Source organism: Poecile atricapillus, chromosome 3, assembly GCF_030490865.1.
Source record: "Poecile atricapillus isolate bPoeAtr1 chromosome 3, bPoeAtr1.hap1, whole genome shotgun sequence".
NCBI lineage: Eukaryota > Metazoa > Chordata > Aves > Passeriformes > Paridae > Poecile > Poecile atricapillus.
The window spans coordinates 32,878,103-32,897,294 of NC_081251.1; the positions used below are offsets into that span (position 1 = coordinate 32,878,103).

At 40.2% G+C, this 19,192-nt stretch overlaps 1 protein-coding gene across 2 annotated transcripts; it reads left to right on the forward strand.

Annotated features, from left to right (window-relative positions):
- Positions 1–1,610: 1,610 nt before the first annotated feature.
- IRAK1BP1 (interleukin 1 receptor associated kinase 1 binding protein 1) lies at positions 1,611–13,671 on the forward strand. Of its 2 annotated transcripts, none has more exons than XM_058836819.1 (4): positions 1,611–1,907; positions 8,197–8,262; positions 12,099–12,229; positions 13,225–13,671. In XM_058836819.1, exons 1-4 carry the CDS (start codon positions 1,641–1,643, stop codon positions 13,493–13,495), a joined length of 735 nt encoding a protein of 244 aa, XP_058692802.1. In that variant the 5' UTR covers positions 1,611–1,640; the 3' UTR covers positions 13,496–13,671. The 2 variants fall into 2 exon arrangements, with proteins under 2 accessions (XP_058692802.1, XP_058692803.1); XM_058836820.1 differs by having other exon boundaries at positions 13,184–13,450.
- Positions 13,672–19,192: the final 5,521 nt, after the last annotated feature.

Here is a 19,192-nt window from a genome sequence, read left to right on the forward strand (position 1 = left end):
TGTGATATTAATGATGAGAAAGGAAATTTGTAGAAGAAGCTCTCTAATGACAGGACATGAAGCACACACCGAGCAGAGTAATGAAGGGGAAAAAAGATAGAGATTCAACTCCTTCAATATTTCTGCTTCCTGACACCTCCAAGGAATCTTCATTTGAGTGTTAAAATCAGATCTTGAGGTCTTTGCATGTCATGTTTTTATCTAGGAGGAGAGTATAACAGTATTTATCTGTATCATGTAACGTAGACTTTCCAACATTTGCAATATGAATTTTGAAGGCTGCAAGACCTTGTATAAACATACAGTACCATTCCAGCCTCTGTGCTAGACTACAGATTTCAGGTAATCAAAACACAAGGTACCACAAATGTAAACAGCGATGACATATTCTGAGTCCTTCCCAAAAATCCTCATACAAACAAGACCAGACACACAGAGCTCATCACTGAGCTACTCATTTCAGACACTCTGACCGGCTGAAGAACTAAGCTGAGAAACATCTCATGAAGTTCAGCAAGGGGAAACACCAAAACCTACATCTGGGGAGGAACAATGCTGTGCACCAGTGCACATTGGGGCTTCACTGGCTGGAAAGCAGAAAAGGACAACAGGCAGATCATGGACCCCCCACGACAAAAAAGCAGGCCAGCTGCACCCTGCTCTGGATTAGGGGAAGCATTTCCAGCAGGTCAAGGGAAGTGATCTTTCCCCCTTGCTCAGCACTGGTGAGGCACACCTGGACTGTTTTCTGGATTCCCCAAAACAAGGAAGATATAGACATACTAAAAAAAGTGCAGCAAAAGGCCATGAACATGATGAAGGGACTGGTGCACCTCTCTTACTAGGAAGGGCTGACAGAGATGGAATTACAGCCTAGAGAAAGAGCAGGGAGCTCTCAGAAGTCTGTACAAAGATGCCTGATAGATGGAAGACAAGAAGCCAGGCTGCCTTCAGTGTTGCCCTGTGGCAGGGCACAGTGGACACAGATTAAAACACACGACACCCCAGGTGAACATAAAAACCCTCTCTTTTTACTCTGAGTATGGTCAGACCTGAGTTGCTCAGAGAGGTTCTGGAGTTTCCATCCTTTGAAATATTAAAAATTCAACTGGACATGGACCTAGGCAACCTGCTCTGGCTGACCCTGCTTGGGCCAGGGCATGAATCTTGTCCTCTTGTCCTGTGCTTAGCCACTTCCACGGCTGGGTGCCACCCTCGGACACTGCCGTGGCAGTGTCCCCTCAGCGAGCGGCAGAGGGACTTCCCAGGAAACAGGATAGGAGGACAAAGTTTTAAACTGCAGCAGGGAGGTTTAGGTTGGACATTAGGAAGAACTTCTTCACAGAAAGGGTGATTATAAATCAGAAGGGAGTGTCCAGAGAGATGGGGGAGTCACCGTCCTGGGAGTTGTTTTAGGAAAGACTCTGTGCCATGGTTTAGTTGACATGGTGGTGTCCAGTCACAGGTTGCACTCGATGAACCCAGAGCTCTTTTCCAACCTTAAGGACGCCTGACGATGCCGGCCCCGGCGGGAGCGGCGGGCTCCGGGCCCGCGCGGCGGCGGCCGGGAGCGGGCGGGCGCTGTGACGTGGCGCCCCAGGGTTGCCATGGTGCCGTGAGGGGCCGCCATAGCCGCGGCCATGGCGCCGCCCGCGCCGGCCCCCTCACGCGTCTTCGCCGAGCTCGACCTGGCCCCGTCCCCGGTCCCGGAGGGACGCGTCGGGACCCCTGTGCTGCCCGGGCGGGAGGTGCATGTGAGCGGCAGCGCGGAGCTGAGCGCCCGCCCGGACCGGGCACGGGTGTCGATGCGGCTCGGCAGCCGCAAGGAGGCGGCCGCGGAGGCGCGGAGCAGCGTGTCCCGCCGGCTGCAGTACATCGCCCACAGCGCCCGCCTGCGCGGCATCCCGGTGAGCTCCGCCGCCCGTGGCCCGCTGAGACGCCGAGGCGTTCCCCGGGGGAAGGCGAGGGGGGCAGCGGGCGGGGCAGTTCCCGGTTCCCGGGGCAGTTCCCGGGGCAGTTCCCGGTCCCGCTCGGCAGCCGGCCGGGTGCGGTGCTGTCCCGCCGGAGCGGCCCTGAGGAAAGGCGCCCGCGGAGGGCCTTGGTGCCGGAGGGAAGCAGGGAAGTGACGGGTTTGGAGCTCTCGGTCCTCTGCCTCGGGAACCGCGGGGCACTGCTGGGAAAGCCCGCCTGTCTATGGAAAGCTGCAGCCATCCAGTCCCAGCGGAAAAGGTGGAATGTCGCTACCCGGGCTTTCCAACAAGTTGCTTGTTTAGCATGCGAAAGCCATCCTGCTTCGGCTCCCACGGCGGTGGAATCGCCGTCCCTGGAGGCGTTTAAGGCTGGACGTGGCTCGCAGTGGCATGGTCTAGTCGGCACGGTGGTGTTCGGTCAGAGGCTGCGCTCGATGATACCAGGGGTCTTTTCCAGCCTAATTCTGTGATTTGTTTGTGTAATACAGCATTCGCCCGTGCATGCAGTTGAAACTGATAAAGTTATATACAGCAGCATACTGTGTGCGTCAGACTGTGTAATTAGCAGAGCTTAGCAACAAATACAGAGCTCTTTCGTCTTTCTCTTTATTGTTCTGCTTAAGCAAAGATGTTCTGAAAAACACAAGATATGATCAAGATAGCTGAAGTGACAGAAGCCCCTTGTGGACCCAAAAAGTTCCTTTATCACAGTGAGTTTTTTAGCCTCTGGAAGTAATTTTGCAACAATGAAAAAAGCACAGTCTTGCCTTTAAGTTTTGGCCAAACAGTACATCCTCCATAAAGGATCTATTTGTCCTAACAATTGTGTTGATGATGTTTTTGGATTTCACATAAGAGTTTTGGAGAGTGTTCCACACATAGGGCTCTTAAAAACAGAAAAAAGCTGATCTTTTATGGAATATGCAATTTTTCAAAAGTTACTTCTTATTGAAGTTCCCTAGGAAGTTTGTGCCTTTTGAGTTGTTTTAACAGATAAACTGGGGGAAAAGGGAGATGCTAGAGTTTACTATGAGCACCAGATTATTCGATGGAGTAAAAAGGAATTGCAGGAGGGTTTCCTGATGCTGCAGGATGTTACAGGGCCAGTCAGAATTAGTAAATGTAAAGTAAGAGAGTAAGTTACTGAGCCTAAACAGTGATGTGCCCATAGTAAAATTGCATGCCTACATTTCAGATGCTGTTTGGTTTTGAAGATAAGTACTGGCTCCAACTTTTCATTTCCCAAACAAAATAGGATTACCTGTTTGGGTTTTTTTAACTGTTAGGTGGTCGCTGTAGCATCTATACAAATTGTTCAGGAATAAAGAAGGCAATAAAGAAGACCACTTAGGCCCTGAAGAAGCTCATATTGCAGCTCTGGGACTAGATGGCAAGGGGACATGGAGGCTGCTTTAGGCTAGGTATTGATCATAGCTGGGTGCATGTCTGTCACGGGCAGCACTTGTCATGGGTTCCATTGCCATCAGGATGACTCATTCAGCAAAAACTGGTGCATTTTTAGAAGGGATTACAAGTTAAATGCCTTCAGTTTCTGTTAAGTGAGTTCGCAGGAATTTAAAGTGGTGGATTTTAAGAGGAATGAGAGACAAAACAATTCAGCATACATTCATTCTTATTAATAGAGAAAATACTAAGCTTTGTACCCACCACCATGGTGAGCTGTCCGATTATGGGGCATTTTCATCCTGACTGTAATTAAATAGCTCTTCAGAGCTTGGCCAGATTAGAAAAGTTAGTTGCAGGTATTTACCCTACAGTGAATCTGAAAATCTGAATTCCCATTTTGATTTGAGACAAAATTTTTGACTGAACTGGGATAGCATGGAGCATCCAACATGTGGTGGCTGGCACACAACAGGATGTTAAATAGTTGTGTGTGCTTTCGAAGGGCTGTGTGTACTACTCCAGGCTAGACAAAAGGATTGTAAACTGAAGCACAACTTGGACAAACAAATGGTTTTATTTGGGTTTATAACTGTCAGGTTCAGAAATATAATGTGAACAGGCAAGCAGGGTTGAGAGTGGGCTGTTTTTACAATGTGAGAGCATTCAGTGTCTTATTATAGTTATAATAATTTCACAGCAATCTTTTTCTGTTTTTGAGATGCTGTTTGTTGGAAAATGGAAGCGTTCTTTCCACTTAGTTGAGAGACTGTGAAATGATGGTTGAGTTGTGGGTTTCTCAGTGTTAGCAAAGTGTTAGCTCTAGGGAACTCTGAGAAAAACAACATGAAGTTATTTTTTTTTCAGAGTAGTTCCCCACAGTATAATTTTTAGTGCTTTGTTCCATCCAGTTTTAAATCACTCTGCTGCTGGAGCTTTTATTTGCCTTGCAGCTTTTCCACTAACAACTCTCACTGCTGGCAATTTGTTCTTAACTGCGTTTGCTAACTTCACTTGCAGCTAATACCATTCTAGACAACTGTAAAATTAATCTCTCTTCACAATCTCCATATGGTTCTAGTTGTTGCAAGCTTATCTAAGGCCTCTTTAGAAATCATCTAACTATGCTATATATTTATTTTTAATTAATCCACTGAACAATTTCCTTAACCATTATTGTTGCTATAGTAGGAAGTCTCTGAGATCAGAAGTGCATAACCTTTGCAGCAGCAGGAGCTTGCATTAGCAGCTTCTCAGGATGCCTGGGGGCAGCACCTGATTTCCATATACATTTACACAGTATTTTAATCAGAAATAGATGCACATAGTGGCATTTATTTATAGAGTGCTGTAAGTATATGCAACACTTCAGAGCACAGAATGTGGTTTCCCCATTGATTTTACTTTCCCTGCAGCCTTCAAAGCAATCTCCCTTAATCAGCCCAGCTGCTCAAAAGTAACATTTTCTTCTCTTTCTCTAAAAGCAAACAGATTTTATATTTGCCACATATGATTTATTTGGGGAGTGGTGTGGAGATGACACTTGTTTTCTTTAATGGCTATATCTAACAGCAGGCATTGGCACCTTGTTTAAAATCACAGTGATAATATTTCTTGTACCTGTCAGAGTGTTATTGGACAAAGCAAACCATCTAGCAAACTATATCTGGTAGGCTCTGGGTTAGAGATTGTGTGAACTGGGATACCTCCCTTGGATTTATGTGCAGTATTCTCCATATTTCAAAACTGATTCAGGAGTCACAGTTATGGGTGCACATCCATACAATCAGTTAAAAAAGGTTTTAAAGTTTGCTCACTCAGTTGCAAAGTCTTCCAATGTCAATATATCCCTGAATAAAGGTAAAAACCTGTGTAAGGCATCACTTTTTTTATATTGCCACATATTTAAAGAAATAGTCTACCCAGAGTACCCTTCATTTGCTGAGTACAAATGTGCTTTTTGTCTTTTCTTGTAATAACTGTTACATATACTTCTGTTGTTTCTTCATTAAGCAGCAGAAACCTTTTCACTGTAGATTTTTGGGTTATCATTCTGTCATCTCATGCCAAGCAGGCCAGACAGAGTTAGGGAATAAGAGGCTGGAGCACAGCTACCCAATCCCAGAAGGTGTTCACTATCCTTAACTATCTGGAGATGATGCTTGAGTGACTGTGAGGAGACAGGAGTATATCTCAAGGCTCTCATTAACCATTTTCATAGTGCCAAGAACAAAAATGCCATGAACAGAGGGAAGAAGATAACTCTTTGATTGTTTAGATATCTTTATTTTTCATACTGTAGAGTTATACTGGATATATCAGTTCAAATATACAAGTAGATTTTAAGAGACATTTTCAAGTGTCTCCAGATATTTTTTATTTACAGTTACACGTATCAGAATACGTTACCCAACGGGCATTAGCGCACATTCCAAACTATAAACGCTTTCCCTTGCTCAGGCTTGGCTTGTATGTCATAAAAAGATCTCATAGTTTTGGTAAGTCATTAGCCAGGAGCAGAACACATAATTTTATGTGCAGATGGGCTGTTCTCTTAGTGTGTTGTTACATACTTGTCTCCCTGAAGTGTGCTTTTGCTAACTTACTCATTTATTTTTTTACGTGTTTTTTCTGGGGAAAAAAGCAGTCATTCCTATAAACAGCTGGTGTCATGTGGGTGGGCACAATGGCCCCGTGATGAAGACATTGTTCAGAAGTAGCAGATAGGAGGAAAAGTTGTGTTCAGTTGAAAAGAGTAAAAATATAAAGCAAAGCATATTTCTAGACTTGATATGTTTGATAGGGTATTGCCTATCTTTTTCATCTTTGTTTATTTTAGATTGCCTGCAGCGGTGATGTGATGCCACATAAAAAATGGGCTTTATAAGCAAAATTCAAGTGTGATTCTGTTAAGAGTTGTTCAGTGGCTTCTGAGGTTATAGAGATACCAATATTGTTATATTAGTTTAACTTTTTTCTGTGATTCTTGGCCCACAGATTTAGAAAATGGTGAAAGTTATTCCAGATGTCCAGAACACCTGAAGTGCAGCTTTCCTTAAGTCACAGTGAAGAGTATTTCTTCTGTGGCTGTTGCAATCAAATGGGTATTTCCTTAGCCAAAATATGAGTAGGAGACATAAACAGTAGGGAAGAAAAAATTTTGCTTTTGAATTAGTCTCAGTCTTGATTCCAATTTAAAATTCTGTTGTCTTCTACCTATCTTTTTCATATCTTTGCGTGAACACAGTCACAAATGGAAGTAAAGTATCTAACAGAGAATGTATCACAGAAGGCCACCTTGTTATGACGTCAACAATTATTTCTTCCATTTATCTTCAGTAGCACATACAGCTACTGTCAAATTTGGTGGCATTAAAATTAGCTCTGAAGGAAATTTTGTAATACATGGTGCAAAATGATCTTTCACTCCATAATATCGATCTTGCTTGGTGCCACAGGATGGCAGTGTCCTTAAATACACAGGAACCTTGGGAGGGCACAGCCAAATTCCAAGGCTTGGATTTGCTCAGCAGGAAAGAGAACCTGTTTTTAAAAAGGATTAAGGAGAGGGGACAGGGGAAAGCAAATGCATTTTTTTGTGTTTACAGTTGTGTTGCAGCACAGCTGTTTCTGTAAGATACAAGTTGTAGAAGTTTGTGTTTTCTGCGTGGTAATTTCTATAAGATGTGTGAAACCTCTGGGGAAAAAAAATCTTTCTTGGCAATTGTAATTGGATTCTATCATAAATAGTAAGATTTGCCCCATTTTTTAAATTAAATGACCTGTTGGTGCTAGACTCTCTTGGTCACTCTTTAGCAAGCCCCAGCCAGCCACATGAAAGAAAAAATACAGCTTTTATGGACTACTGGCCCTTGTTAATCCTTGCCCTTACTAGAGATTTTCTCAAAATATCTAAAAATAGGATTGTCATGCTTGAATTTGAGCACTACCAATCAATCACAATACAAATTTTGAAATTTCAATGCAAATGAATTTAGTAAACAAAACTTTTTTAGTAACTGGAAGGCTGGGTATCTGCTTTACTACCGTTCATGCAAAGCTGCAATTAAAGTGTAGGCTGTGATTTTTTTTGCTTTGCTAGAGTAATTACACAATAAATTGGTCGTTCAAACTGTTTACTGCGGAGTGAAGTGGGTGAAAGATACATGACTGCTAGACCAGTAGCAAGCTGGTCAAATAGTCACATGTAACTGCAGTTATTCTGTATCTTCCTGAGTTCAGTATCTTATTTTTACGTCCTACAGGATTTGCTAGTGCTCTGTGCAGCCACTATGTTGACCAGTGTAGCTGCTGTTGATGCCGAGGTATCACTGGTGGAACAGCCTTTTTCAAGGGTTACCATTATGCCAGAATAATAGCTGTTCAGTTTTTGTTCATATGACCTTGCTACAAGCTGCTGCTGCTGCTAAAATGTCTTAAAATAGGGGTCTGAAAAGCACTTCTCACATACTAACTTTCTGAAAGCACTTGAAGCTTCTAGATTTCTTGTACCAGGTGAATTTACAGCTACATTCTAATACACACAGCTTCTACCTAGCAGCCACTTTTTATGACCTAATTGTTCTCTTCAAGGGAATAGCAGCAAAATCGCATTATAGCACTACTGTATAATTGACTTAAAATAATGCAAGAAGTCTTTAGCATCCAACTAATTTTTAACTGAAGATATTTGCTTGGAAAATTCAAAATTTCTGTTGCAAAGTCATATGCCAAAACAGTTCAGCATTCATAGGACACCATGTACATACAGCAGATGCTTAATTTCTGTCTTTTAAGGTTATATTCCTCTACTTTGTTTTAGGAAGAAAATATGACTGTAACAGAAGATTTTAGCAGAGTAGAAAATACTTACCAAATGGAAGCAGAGGTATGTATTCAACCTAACCAAAAATAAAAGAAGCGTGTCACTGACCTGTAAAAATTTGCAGACTATCTTTTCCCAGACCAAGGAGCATAATGGCAGCATAGTCCAGAAAAACTATTTAAGGGCTGCAGTTTATAGCAGAGTTCAGCTGCAGTCCTCTGTTGTGTGCAGAACTTGTTTTCTTCTCAGATGAATGTGTGCATTTTAAATGTTATCTGATGCTACAGACTGACGTATTTGGTTCTGGGGCAGTGTGAGCAAACCAACAATTCTTAACTCTCCTTCACCCATAGCCCTTCCTGCCCTCTGCTTCTTGCAAGGAGTTGGTGAGTTCAGAAAGCTGCTTCAGTTAATAACCCTTTTTTTTTTCCCCCAGCTCAGCTTTCTTTTTTTTTTTTTTTTTCATTATTTTACCTCCTTGAACTGGGAGCAAATGCAAGATCTGCTTAGACCACAGGTACACAGCACCTGGATTTTGGCCTTTTCTATACAACTCTGCCATCAGCTTGCTCTAAGTAAAGTAAAGCTAATTGTTTCTGGGTAATTGGCTCAGAATTTTGTAGGTAAAAAGTGCTCTGTGAAATGCAGATATTATGGGAATAATCCCATTTACTTCAGTATCTGCTAAAGGAAGTATATATTTGCACATTCATGCCATAGTAGGGAAATAAATGCTATTCTTGAAACATTCAGAGGGAAATTATGTGTGTTCAGCTAATGTATTTTTGTAGATCATAAAACTTTAATCACTACCCAGCAAGTTTAGAGATTCTTACAAAGTAAACCTAGAAGCCTGCAATAAAATGATAGCTGCTTTATAGAGCTGTGGTTTACAGTCCTCTTAAACAAGTTCAGTCTCCTTAGTTTGCTTGCTTTAAGGCATATTGTCATCTAAATAACACAAATAAATACAGAAATGACTGAGAATTTGAAGAAGAAAATTTGGATTTAGATACTTAAATGGTGTGCTTCAGTGTCATGTTCTGAATGACTTTAGCTTTCTCATGGAGACACCTACTACCTTGAGAGCTTAAATCACCATGTTTTTTAGATGACCTGTGCTTAAAAATTAATAAAACTCTATTATTAATTACTATATGAATTATTGTTTAGGCTACAGACAGGCTTAGGCTTACAACTTCAGTCTAAAATGGTAACTTAACCAATTATGCACCTTCTGCTATTAGTTTTTATACAACAAGGATTATATGTGGAAAGCTAATTGCTTGGATTTAGTGTTGATTTGTAAGCAGCTTGGACCAGCTGTAATTGCTGTTGCAGCGTTGTGTGGTTGCCTGGGACCTGGGACTTGGAACTGGAAGAATCCAGCCACAGTGCTGCTATTTTGGCTGCCTTGCTCACTGAGGTAGCAGTGTGGCCACTCTTAATGCAGAGATTAGTCCCTCCTTGCTTCTCCCTTTATGTGTATCCTTGTTTCATTAGTACAGCTTCATAAACCAATGAAGTTCTGTTGGCCAACATGTTTGCCTACTTTAGCAATATAAATGAATTTAAAACTGACTTCCACTCACTTCTCTATTAAAGAGTTTGCCATTATATCTATGTTACATGTAAGTAAAAAGTCTTGGAAATCCTGTGTTACTTCATTCTACAAACTCTATACCATTTGTCTCCTGTAAAAAAATTTTAGAAGACTGAAAAATTCCCAGACAAATAGCTATTTAAAAGTATAATGAAGAATTGAAGATTCTCTTTCAACTGTAAGGAGATAATTTTAATTCATGCTATAACAAAGGAAAATATGCAGAAAAATGAAGTTGCATATAAGATCACAAAGCTCTGTAATATCTTTATCATAATAGTTCATTTATTGCATGATGTTCTCATGGGAGGAAGATTATGTTGGTTTTATGAATTTCTTAATACACTTGCCTCCTCATAAACCATAACTTCTTGTCATTTACAGCCTTATCGAAACCTTGGAATTTTTCTAATAATTTTGCATAGCCTCATGTTACTTTCTGAGACTTTTTAACCTTAATAACTGATGAAGTTAAAACACTTCTTTGCATTTTAATGTTCAAGTATTCTCTGTAATTGTAAATGTAATTTATTAGATGTAAATCTAAATTAAAATTGTGATTTTTTGTAGGAGGGGGAACAGCTAAAGTAGCTATTGCTCAGTTGTTTTGTGCCCCTGAGGGTACCTGATCAAGTGCTTCTTTTTCAAAAGTGAAGTTCTTGAGTGCCCAAAAGTGCCCCAGTCTGACCAATTTATCTCCTGCTTAAGACCCATAGTTCTTATGTTTCATCGTTCTTTTGTTTCATCCCCTAGAAGGAACAGATCTTGTAAATGCTGATGGCAATCTGGAAAACACAATGACAGTCCTCATAGTGACTCTTTCCACAAAATACAGCTATGACAGTTTTCTGGCAAAACATCACAGGGGGATGTATGCTTTTTATATGTATGGCAAGTACTCCCACTGAAGAAAAAACTGTAGGTGTAGATTCATCTTCAGTTTCTGTTCAATTGACACTGCACCTCTCAGAGCCACTGAAGAGGTGGCAGTGCCAGTGCAAGGATCCAAGCTAGGATCAGGTACTGCACCAAAGGGCAACGAGAGCATTAATTACTTTGTGATAATTGCCAATAAATACATTTTAGCTTACTCTGTATGTGAAGTATCTCCCTCCTCACTCACTGAGAGACTCAGCTTCCTTGAATTATCTCATTCTCCACAAGGTAAATCTCTGGTATTCACACAGAAAGCTGCTGCAGTGCACCTGACATGCTGTTACTTGGATTTCTGTGTCATATCCTTTCACTGGGGTAGAGTGATCCATAGACTGCAGCAGCCACGGGGATAACTGTATGTCACAGGTGTTAGCAGTAGAATTTTCTTTACTGTAGGATTTTTCTTTGGCTTTTGTGGAAGCTGTATTAGTATGCAAAAAGAAGGGAGTTGGGGATAAGAGGGAAAGTGAACCTGACTCATGGTGAGAACACTGTACTTGAAGTTGAGGTTTTAGTTTTTCTGAAAGTAGAGTTAGGGATCCAGGATTTCTGATTGCTGAATGCTGTATCAGCTTAGTGTCATTGCTTCAGTCTTGGCAGCTGTGCTTTGCCACAGAGAAAAGCTGGTTCCTACCTGGAAAGTTGCTGCTTGGCTGGAGTTTCCACCAGGAAAACTACTAGGCTCTGGATCCAGGGCTGATAGTGATTCCTGCTTCATAGCATTTGGGAAGGAACTGAATTCCTAATGCATCTTTATTTAATGCTTCTTAAAGCCAGAGACAACTAGGTGTTTAAATTTTTTAATCCAAATGTGAAGTGCCCAGTTCCCTCTCAGCACTGCAGTGAGTCTGTTCAGACAACAAAGGATTTGGAGCCCACTGCAAGCTGAACTGGGCTTGGTTTAGCTTAATCTCATAGCTGAGGTTTCTTTAACCTAATGCTTGGAATTAAAATGTAGTTTTCCTTTGTGCACAGTTTTCCACATCATTTTTCTTGAGCACTTCTGCATAATTAGTGTCTAGCAATCTAAGAAGTGATGAACCAGGATCTGTACAGTCATGTGCACCGAAGAGCACATTCATTCTTCAGGTTGCCTGCATACCAAGAATGCTGTATTTCCTCATAAAGGGATTTCTTAATCCTCAGTTTTAAACCATTTAATGAACTTCTTTCTGTTGCAAACCTAATACTAGTCTCTAGGGCTATATGGAAGTCTTCTAAGTTCATAAATGTTGGAGTTGTATACAGGACTAGTATGTTTAGTTACCTTATCAATGTCTGGCCTTATACTGATTTAAATGAAAGTGCTTAATCATAGTGGAAAATATTACTCATGTGATGTCTGTTCGCTCACTCCCAGGTCTGTATCATATTCAGTGATTTTGGAAAAATGCAGAATGTTTGCAATCTACTCACTGAAAAGTTAGGAACCTCTGTTACCATCAGTCCACCTCATTTCTACCATACACCAGAAGCCATAGACACCCTTCGGTAAGTTTTCACACATGCCAAAAATCTTACAGCCTCAGTTCATACATAATTTATGTTGTTTACAATGGGAGCAAGTAGTTTCCTTCACACCTATTAATATTTATGTTAGAGATTTCAGTATTTAAGTATAACTTATAAATTAATGCTGTTCAGCCTAGAAGATAGAATTTGTTCTTGTGTCTTTGCAAAAGCAGAATGTAATAAAAATTATTTTTCCACTGGAGTATAATCTGCTGTGAATCTTAGGTCAACAGAATTTGGCCTTGATTACATCATCATGTGTAGATTTCATTTGTATTTATTCATGAGGTTGCAAGTGTGTTACCAGATATAGGTAATTTTAAGTACCCTTGCCAACTCCCATTACTGTTAGCTGCTGACATGATCTGGAAAGAACTATGTGTGGCACTTCTTCAGCATCAAAACATCCTGCCCTGAAGCTCACAATCTTGATCTGTTTTTTAAGTATTGACTATTCACAGTCCAGGCTGCTCCCAACTGAGTGGGAGGGACAGCAGGAAGTTAAGTCTTGGTTGGGGTTTTGCCTCTTTTAAGTCTAGAACTGCCTGGTCCAAGAAGCAAGCTTAATTAGCTGCTGTTAAAGGTTCCAGAGATGCCAAAAGTGAATGACAGAGTTATCTACAGGAGATCAGGAAATATGGCCAGTGAGGTTAAGCAGGTGTCAGTATGCCTTGCAGCTGAGCCACTGAAATGCCTGGAGCAAGGGTTGAACTCTTGCTCTGCACGACTCAGCGTGGATGCCGGCAGCATACAAGCGTTAGAAATGCTTGATCTCATCGGAACTAGTGAGGATGCTGACATTTCCTCCACACACTCTCCCCTCACCCAAGCTGTGGCCCAGAAGCTGGGGGAAGGTGGTGTGCCTTAGCATCTCTGCAGTTACAAAACCCGCCGTGTACCAGTGTTCCTGCCAGGCTTTTTTTTTAACATCAGTTGGACCTGCTTGTTATTGTGCTGCTGCTTCTACCTCTCAGCCGTCAAGTGTGTGTCACTGCCGTTGGAAACACGCGCCGGAAAGCCCAGGAAGTATGTCGACTATTTGGCCAGGCATTGGGAAAGCCTTTATTGATAAAAGAAGAAGAAACAAAAGAATGGGGAGGCCACATAGACAGTCACCTGTCACACTCTGCTGATTCACAGACTCTGCAGGAAAGAATCCAGAATGCTACTGCTTATGCTTCTTGTAGAGTGTTTGCTGTGTTCGAGATAAAGGGAAAAGAAAACAGGAGAAGCAAGTTGCTCTAGAAACCTTCAAATCCTATGCATTTCCTTAATAAAATTTTTATGCTTTCTTGTGCTTTTTGATGTTTTTTACTTCATACTTACGTTAAGTCCATACCTTAAAATTAAGGTTACAGTTAATTCTCAAAGTACGGTTCTTATACAGCTGCTTATTTTTGTCCCCTGCTCCCTGTAAAACAGCGAGATATTTGATGTGCCAAACATTTGGCACCCCTGGTTGAACCTGCATTACATTTATACCTTTCCTTCCAAAACTGGAAGGAAATTAATCTCCATTGCTGAGTCATGGCAAACTGAACATGCAACGTGTTCACTTCTGACAAAATTGAGTGTTCAACATAAAACCTGCTTAGGAATGTTTTATTTAATCATAGGAAAAAATACACATTTTATCCTGCTGTCTGTTTGCTCAAGTTTAAAAAGGACATCTGTCATCTGGATGTACATTACATGTACAGGCTCTGAAGTGCTCAGTCATGAGGGTAGAGTTTTTTCAACCATGGCTGCATAATGTATTTTGATCCATCGTATCCACTGAAGTAGGTTTCCATATCAGAGTGATACACCTGAGAAAAAAATATTTCAAGTTGAAGAAGCATCAGAATTGGCAATAAGTATAAACTGATACTTAAACGAATTATTGAAGTTAACTACACTGTTTGAAAACTCCTGATGAGTTCTTAATGCACACAGAGGTACTTCCAATGGCACTTTCTGTGTACCATAACCAAATTTCTGTCATCAGAATAGCAGCTCTCTCCAAATACTTTACAAATGTTGAACAGATCTCATGAGATGTTACATGCTAGATTTACACCAGCATCAGTGCTTAAAATCAGCACTGTTTCTTGCTGAAGTAGTTCCCACTCATGTTGCTGTTAGAGGTATTTGGTATTTCTTTTAGCTGGATCAGTTTTCTAATCTGAAAGAGGCAGCAGGAACAGTAAAGAAGCAGTGGGGGAAATGGTGAAGACAGACCCAGGTGATGGCCATAGGCTCAACATGGAGATGCAAACCCACCAAGTACAGTACAAGCCTTGTCTTGAAGCAGGAAGCCCACAGGGAACGGCTCAGAACTGTCAGCTGGGAAAGGGTCATGACAAGTCTAGAGCATTTTCTGATCTCTCAACTCTTCAAGAAATTACTGTGTCTATTAGGCTGTACAAAAGGCTGAGTGAGGACAATCTTCAGACCTTTTGAACTTGAGGCATGACTCACCATCTGTTATTAATCTCAGCTAGACAACTTTGAAAGACCTGGTTTTGTGAGCTTGTTACCAGCAGTTTCTCTAATAATCTCTGTGGAGAATTAACCTGCCACGCAGGTGAATAAAGCAATTCGATACCTTAAAAGCTAATTCCACAAGGTAAATATTTAAGATGAAGTATCTGTTTCTCTCCATGGAATATAAAGGAGACTGAAGGTAGCCAGCTAACTGGCATAGTGAAAGGTGCATTTTTTAGACAACGTGGACAGAATCCAGCTTTAATTATTTATGATACTCATCTGGAACAGCATAGGCTGTGCTCCTAAATTCAGGCATGTTGGCATAGTCTATATTACAGTTGGTGGCTTAAACAGAATGGACTGAACTAAGGCTTCTTCCAAATAAAAGAGGTGATTGTGTCACACTGTGGTTGAGAGGTGTCCTTTATGTGCAACAGCACAGTTTTGAGAGAGAGCATGGAGAGTCTTCAGGCCAGTCTGACTTACACAATTCCTTTGGGAAGTTTTCCCAAAAGGCAGAAGATCCCAATCTGAATCTGCTCTGTTCGACTAGACCAAGCATCTCCTCTTAGATGAAAAGTTCACCTACTTGCTGTTATTTTAAATATACACCCTGCCACTATCCACAAAGAAGGCATCCACAGCAGCATAGGGGTCCCTTGCAAAAAGCCACATGTAAGTGGCAGGCATGCCTGAAGGCTGTTTTCTGGATCAGAGTCTCAGACTAGTTTAAAAATCAGTGTGCCTTGCATAAGCTGGGAATCAAAAGCTACTTCAACCCTGATACACAAAACAGAGTTTTTGGCTCCCAAAGAGTTTTGCAGTTAAGAAAAGAGACATTCTTCAGTCTGGGCAGCAGCTGAGGAGGAGCTGTTTGACATGCAGGTTTTTCAGAGCAGAACTGAGAAACCAACATGCTCTGGATGCCCAGAAATCGCAAAACAAAAGTCTATGTCTGCAACAGCCTATACATAATGGGAATCAAATTACTCAAACACTACAAACCTCAGCAGTTGGATACTTTAAAGTGGTATTACCCGAGTTTGTTCATTTTTCAGCTTCCAAAAACCTATGCTTGAAAGTACAGCAGTAATTTGTTTATCTGCTTTCTCTATTCATTTTCACTAACTTCGCATCCTAGCTAGTATCTATTAAGCCAAAGGTCAGCAAACTTTTAAACATACAGGGTAACAATCAAGTTGCAACTGAATAAAAATAAATACTACCTCTAATCCCATAATAACTGTTATCTCTTCCTCAGGAACATAAGCTGTAGATTTGCTAAATCCATTTGCTTTGTTAATTAGAATTCGATAGTGAGGAGTATCTTTTAGATCCTGCAAAAATAGAAAGAAAATAAATAGCCTCAAAGAGAGAAGATGACTAAAGATTACATATTATAATCAGTTAACTTTCAGTGGGCTTACAGAACCTAAATCCACTCGAAATACATGTATATATATGTGTGTGTGTGTGTATATATATATGTGTGTGTGTATATACAACCAGTTCTTTTTTATGTTTTTACCAATGTCAGAATTAAATATAAAGCAATTAGAACTGCAACACAAAGTTCTTGGCATACCTAAAACATTTTTTAAGAGGCAAGAGTTTAATTAACCTTTTTTTTCCCACAGACCTTGCAAGAAACAAGACTTACAATATCCTTGCTTTTTGTACATAGGCCCCATGGCCATCTGCTACCACCCTTCTTCCTTCACAAGTGACAACTGAACTCCAGAGAGGAAGAGACAAGTTCAGAACATAATACCACCTCCAACAACCATGGTCCCAATCCTGGAGAGAGCTAAGGCAACTTATATATATATATGAATCTTCCAACAGAGAAGTGCCTATGAAAACAAACCCTAGGCCAGGGATATTCGCTGCTATCCATAAATATTCCTGCCCAAAGTAACCCACAATCTAAACACAAAAAAGTGATGGATGAATACAGATGGAGTTTATGAAGCAATCAGTATTGATCAATGAACAGGCAGTGGCCTCTGCTCAGTGATTTCATAAAGATCTGGAAGTCAGAGGAAGGCAAGGAAAAGTTGGGCTCAAAACTTGGCTGATGTTTTGAGGGATTTACAAGGACCAAGCTTAGTAAAGTGCTATCTAGATGTCAGAAGGCATTTTGCAAGGTGCTTATGACATATTAAGCAAGGGCAGTTAAAACCCCAAAACCAACAAAAGACACTAAAACACTTGTCATTGCTCTTGAAATTAAAACAATAAAGATGAACACAAAGCCACTGGGACAGCAGAACAATGTAAGGTACATAAAAAGAATCTGTGTCTGCTGGGAAGTTCTTGGAGGTTCAGCTGGTGATAACACTACTGAGAGGAGGAAAGCAAGCAAGGATGCAGGTGTTTTAGAAGCCAAAGATAAGCAACAATTTGTTAAAGTTACATCAAGGAAGGAACTAAATGCACAAAATGGGACTGAATGTCAGTTCCCAGCTGAACATGAATTTTCTGCTATAGGTGAAGATTTTCATGTTTTCCTCATTTTCAGTCCTGTGACTTAATGATTAGTGTCTTTCTGCTGCTTAAGCAGCCTGTTAGTGGTATGCAGAGTATGCAGCACTGCATTATCAGATTAGAACTGTCAACAAAGATTTAGCATCTGATTTTCAAATACAAGGACTTAAGCAAGAGAAATTCAAAGGCTTTAGAGAATTCTAACAAAAATGTGTTTCTAAATAGATTTACAGTCTAAGTAACCAGATCCTCAAAAACATTGCTTTCTCACTGAAACTCATTAAACACACAGGATTACTTGCATTTCTTAGGTGCAGTGAAGATGCCACCAATTATGGCTAACCAGATAAAGGACTTAACAGCTTCTCAACTTAAGTAACACAGCAGGAGAAATCCATTTAGACATCACAGATGTCTGAAGTACCAGACATTGGTACTTTAAATACAACACTGTGTATAAAAAGCGAGTAGTTTTAATTTGAGGTATGTCCACTACAGCCCTGAGCAGCAAAGCTTAGCCACTCAGTGGTATAAAAGCCCAGCTGTACTGGGACCACAAAGTACCACTCAGCTGCACAGGTGATAGAGAACTCTGGAGTATTTCCCACTAGGATAGCAGAAAGTTGGTCTGTAAAAGGTTTCTGAGAGTATTTTAACCTGAGTTATTCTGTATATATATTTATAAAGCAAGAGCTTAGTACATTCAAACCTGTTTCACTGGAGGATATCTGGGTTGTAGTTGTTCTTTGGGAGCGTTAGCTTTTGCATCCCATCCGACAATGACTCCTGAGTAACCAAATCTTCTGTGAATTATTACCTGGCCCACACGGAACTTAACATATTCAGGTTTTGGACTGTGAACATGCGTCGATTCTAATTTAACAAAGAAAGAGATTTAGCAAGGATAAAAGTTTGATCAGTTATAGTAAACATTTTAACAGACATTATTCTGACTTCTACCTGAAGAGAAATGACAGTTAGATCAGTAGGGGAAGTAAAGAAGAACAGGTTTTTTACCCCCAGAATATTAATTAGGATATTTTACAAAGGAACATCTACTAAGAAAGACACTTATCTATTTCTATGCATTTAATATTACATAGGGATCTTAACAGAGTTTTAGAAAGCGTTAACATGTGTATGCATTGACAATTACTTGTTAATTACTTACATACAGTAATTTACAGTGCTTACATATGGTAACTTATTGTGACATTTTTTGCCAGTTTAGGTCACAAAATTCTTCTGTTCAGTCTGATTAGGTACTTTTTTCTAGGAACAAAGTGGTCAACTATTTATTTTTCCTTTTATGAAATTTATCTAAATCAGTTCATTTGAATCAAGTGAAAGTTGTACCAGTGTTTCATAGATCAATACAAAATACATGCACATAATTACATTATGTTAATACTTATTAATTAATTACACAACACAGGGGAAAGGCCTTAAATTTTATCTCTTCTGTTTTGTTTACTGAATATTATAAATCATGCTTAGAGAGATGAAAAAAAGAAACAGTCTGCCATTTATAAATTAAATATAGAAATCCACTATAGAATCCTTATAGACTACATCATGAGTAAAATACCAAAGGATTGCAAAAACTTCAATACCTGCAAAATAAGAATGGGGTTTTGCTTCATCGTCACCACTTTTAGTTTTGTTCTCTCCATAGTACCAATTCCTAAAATATAACATTAATAACTCAACATATAAAATACTTCTTTAGAAGTCAAGTTTTAGTAAAAATCATAAGGTTAATTATCTTAAGCAGAATACTGCAAAGCCTTTGATACAAACTTCTCTACAATTTGAAGCCTGCATGAGTTTTACATTAAAAGCACTTTCAAGGAATGCACTAGAGAAAGGAATTTGTTCCAACAGGTAAAAAAAAAAAAGAGTATGAATCAAATCTCTTTGAATATGTTACTCTACAGTTGCATTAGAATTTTTATATCAGAGGAAACCCACTAATTTTATAGAGGT

Bases quoted from the DNA above. Each gene is read 5' to 3' on its own strand.
- IRAK1BP1 (XM_058836819.1), top strand. From the start codon at position 1,641: ATGGCGCCGCCCGCGCCGGCCCCCTCACGCGTCTTCGCCGAGCTCGAC. The intron at 8,263-12,098 runs GTATGTATTCAA...GCTCACTCCCAG, and splicing joins CTTACCAAATGGAAGCAGAG to GTCTGTATCATATTCAGTGA. The intron at 12,230-13,224 runs GTAAGTTTTCAC...TCTACCTCTCAG, and splicing joins GAAGCCATAGACACCCTTCG to CCGTCAAGTGTGTGTCACTG.